Here is a 3344-nt window from a genome sequence, read left to right on the forward strand (position 1 = left end):
GGAGGGAGCTGCGGGGTGCCCAGCGAGAGCGGGTGAGGGCCGAGGGGTTGCGGAGGGAGCCACAGTCAGAGCCGGGGCTCCTCCCCACCCGACCCCCGGGCTGCAGGATGAGCTTCGCATCCAGACAAGTGCCCTGAGACAGCAGCTGGCTGAGACCGAGGCCTCACGGGATGGCGCAGCCTTGCGAGCCAGGAAGCTGGAGAAGGCCGTGGTTGAGAGTGAGGAAGGTGGGTCTACCCCGGCGTCCTTGCCTCGCTCTTGGGCTCTTCCCATGGAGGCGGGAGGTGGTGGTCTCCAGGGGACCCTTTTGGGGGGAACCCCACATCCAGACCCCCAACCCCCAAGGCTCTGAGGGCTCAGGTCTCGGCCAAGCCTGACGGGCCAGGTGGGGGCCACAGCCCGGCGCAGCGTGGATGGGCGTCTGAGCGGGGCACAGGCCGAGCTGGTGCAGCAGGAGGAGAATGCGCGGCGTGCTGAGCGGGAGTGCCGGGCGGTGCTGGACCGCGTGGCCACCTTGGAGAGAAGCCTGCAGGCCACCGAGAGCGAGCTCCAGGCCAGCCAGGTAGGCAGGGGGAGGGCGGCAGGCGGGGGCCTAGATGTGTCTGCGGGGGTGTCTGTGAGAGCTCCCGTGCATGGGTGTCTGTAGTGCTCCTGTCCATGAGTGGGTGTCTGAGTGCTCCCATGCATGGGTGTCTTGAGTGCTCCCATGCATGGGTGTCTGTGTATGCTCCCATGCGTGTCTGTGAGTGCTCCCGTGCATGGGTGTCTGTGAGTGCTCCCATGCATGGGTGTCTGTGTGCTCCTATGCGTGTCTGTGAGTGCTCCCGTGCATGGATGCATGAGAGTGTTCCCATGCATGGATGCCTATGAGTGCTCCCGTGCGTGGATGCCTGTGAGTGCTCCCATGAGTGCTCCCGGGCATGGATGCCTGAGTGCTCCCTGCCTGTGTCAGTGAGTGCTCCCACACATGGGTATCCATGCATGTCTGAGTGCTCCCATGTGTGTATGTTTGTGAGTGCTCCTGTGTGTGGATGCCTGAGAGTGTTCCCATGCGTGGATGCCTATGAGTGCTCTCGTGAGTGCTCCCGTGCATGGGTGTCTGTGAGCATTCCCGTGCATGTCTGTGTTCTGTTTGCGTGGGTCTCTCAGCACCCGTTGAAGTGATTAGCTTGTGACTTTCTCCAAAAGTACATTCAGGTTTTGTTGTCTGGTTTCATGCTGAGGTCATGAAGCTATAGAAGAGAGTCTGGGCATTTACAGTTGCCAGACATGGATTGAGTTCTTGCCTCGCCCTGTGGTTTTCGTTCTTCTCATCTACAAAAGGGGGAGACAAGTAGTTCTCTCCTGGAGGCCGTGCATACACACTGTGAACGCGTAGACAGTGCTCACAGGGTCTGCTTCCTCTGCCTCTGTATAGTCACACCAGGGCTGCTCTGGGGGTTATGTGTATTGGGGGGATGCCTGTGTATCCCTGTGTGTGTGTCTGGGGCAGGACGCACGGGCCCTGGTACTGATGGTCAGGCTGCTGGAGCCTCGAGCCCTTCTTGCAGGCACAGACCCCCCCTCTCCCCGGCCCTCCTGCCTGCCCCTGCAGCCCGCCCCCCGCCTCTGGCTCCGGGCCGAGCTTGAGCTGGCTTGTTGTGTCTGCAGCCCCAGCTCTGGCCGTGGGCCCAGCTGCAGGGGTGCGGGAGGCGGCCAGGAACAAAGCTGGGCGGGAGCCAGTGTGGGGCGGTGGGGCCCAGACACGGCAGGGCTGGGGCTGAAGTCCATGGACGGGGGGCCAGGCCTGGGGGGCTGCGGTCAGAGCGGCTCTGTGACCTGCCCAGCTCTGGAATGGCGATAGAAGAAAGGGACTCTGGTCTGTCTTCCTGCCCTGTCCCCAGTCCCCAGGCCCCTTCACCAGCTCACCTTGCTTGGGGTGAGAAGGACCATCATCCCCCACAACCCAGGGGGCCCCTGGGCCCCTGCCCACCGGGCAGCTCTGGGCCCCCCTCCAGAGAGCCGTGGGGCGGAGCAGGGAGGCCCTGGAGTCTGCACTTTGTGAGCACCCAGGGTGTGGCCTCCCTGGATGTGCAGTAGGGAGCAGGGAGGGAGGCTGAGCCTGGACCACACGGCCCCTGAGACTCAGGCAGAGCTGGAAAGGGCCCTGGGGTCCCTGAGTCACCCTGCGAACAGGGGGGCCACTGAGGCCCCAGGAGAGTCAGGGGCTGACCCCTGATCCCATGGTGAGTGGTTGGACCGGCCCCTTCTGGGCCGCCCCCCGCTTTCTCCATGGGCCCTGAGGGATGTATGGGTCACAGGTAGTCTGCCCTCACCCTGCCCCACCCCCAGGAGAAGCTCAGCAAGATGAAGGCCAATGAGGCGAAGCTGGAGAGGGACAAGCGGCGTCTGAGGGAGGTGCTGGATGCGTCCGAGAGCCGCAGTGTCAAGCTGGAGCTGCAGCGGCGTGCACTCGAGGGGGAGCTGCAGCGCAGCCGCCTGGGCCTGAGTGACCGAGAGGCGCAGGTGCAGGCCCTCCAGGAGCGGGCGGACTTGCTGCAGAGGCAGGTGGGTCCCCCTGACCTGCCCCGAGCCGGGGGCGTCATGGGGGCCCTGCTCTCCCAGCAGCCCTGCAAGGCAGCGTGTGTATCGTCATCACCCCATTTCACAGATGGACACATGGAGGCACACAGACCTGAGGTCTCTGCCCGAGATCACGGAGCTAAGCAGGGGCAGGGTGAAAACTAGACTGGACTGTTTGATGATGGAGTCTGCACTGAAAGGAGGTCTATGGAAAGACAGAGACTTCACTCGTTTTCTTTTCTTTCTTCAAGTATTTATTTATTTTGGCTGCACTGGCTTAGCTGATGCATGCAGGATGTTTAGTTGTGGCACACAAAGTCTTAGTCATAGCAGGTGGGATCTAGTTCCCTGACCATGGATCAAACCCACATCTCCTGCATTGGGAGTGTGGAGTCTTAGCCTCTGGACCAGCAGGGAAGTGCTTAGTTTTTCTTTTTTTGCCTTGGCTGCCAGGAAGCTCAGCTCTAACTGGAATGTTCAGTAGCTCTTCTAGCCCTACATCATCACCCACCTAAGTCAAGAACACAAAAACTGTCAGGGTGGTGGTAGTTACCCTTTCTCCTCCATAGCAGTGGGGAGACCACCATGGGGTCTGGCACAGCTGGGTTGATGGTGCCCTGCAAGAAGGCACTTAACTGGCAGTGCGTCTCGGGCCAGGCAGCTGTTGGTGGAGCCTGTGGGAGTGCCTGGGAACCAGGAGTGTCTGTGACCAAGGCCTGGAGAGAGGTGGCAGGGCTTGGCTTGGGCACACCTGGACCGTCCGGGCCGTCCCCCCCCCCAGG

At 62.0% G+C, this 3344-nt stretch overlaps 1 protein-coding gene across 1 annotated transcript in view; it reads left to right on the forward strand.

Annotated features, from left to right (window-relative positions):
* The window catches only part of CROCC (ciliary rootlet coiled-coil, rootletin), a 42598-nt gene extending 39757 nt beyond the window's left edge, over nt 1-2841 (forward strand). The window contains exons 29-31 of the mRNA XM_040229394.1: nt 107-227; nt 399-562; nt 2332-2841. Coding sequence (XP_040085328.1) covers nt 107-227; nt 399-562; nt 2332-2727 — 681 coding nt within the window. The 3' untranslated portion in view covers nt 2728-2841. The remainder of the gene's footprint in view (nt 1-106; nt 228-398; nt 563-2331) is intronic.
* The last annotated feature ends 503 nt before the right edge of the window (nt 2842-3344 follow it).

Source organism: Oryx dammah, unplaced genomic scaffold, assembly GCF_014754425.2.
Source record: "Oryx dammah isolate SB20612 unplaced genomic scaffold, SCBI_Odam_1.1 HiC_scaffold_27, whole genome shotgun sequence".
Taxonomy (NCBI): domain Eukaryota; kingdom Metazoa; phylum Chordata; class Mammalia; order Artiodactyla; family Bovidae; genus Oryx; species Oryx dammah.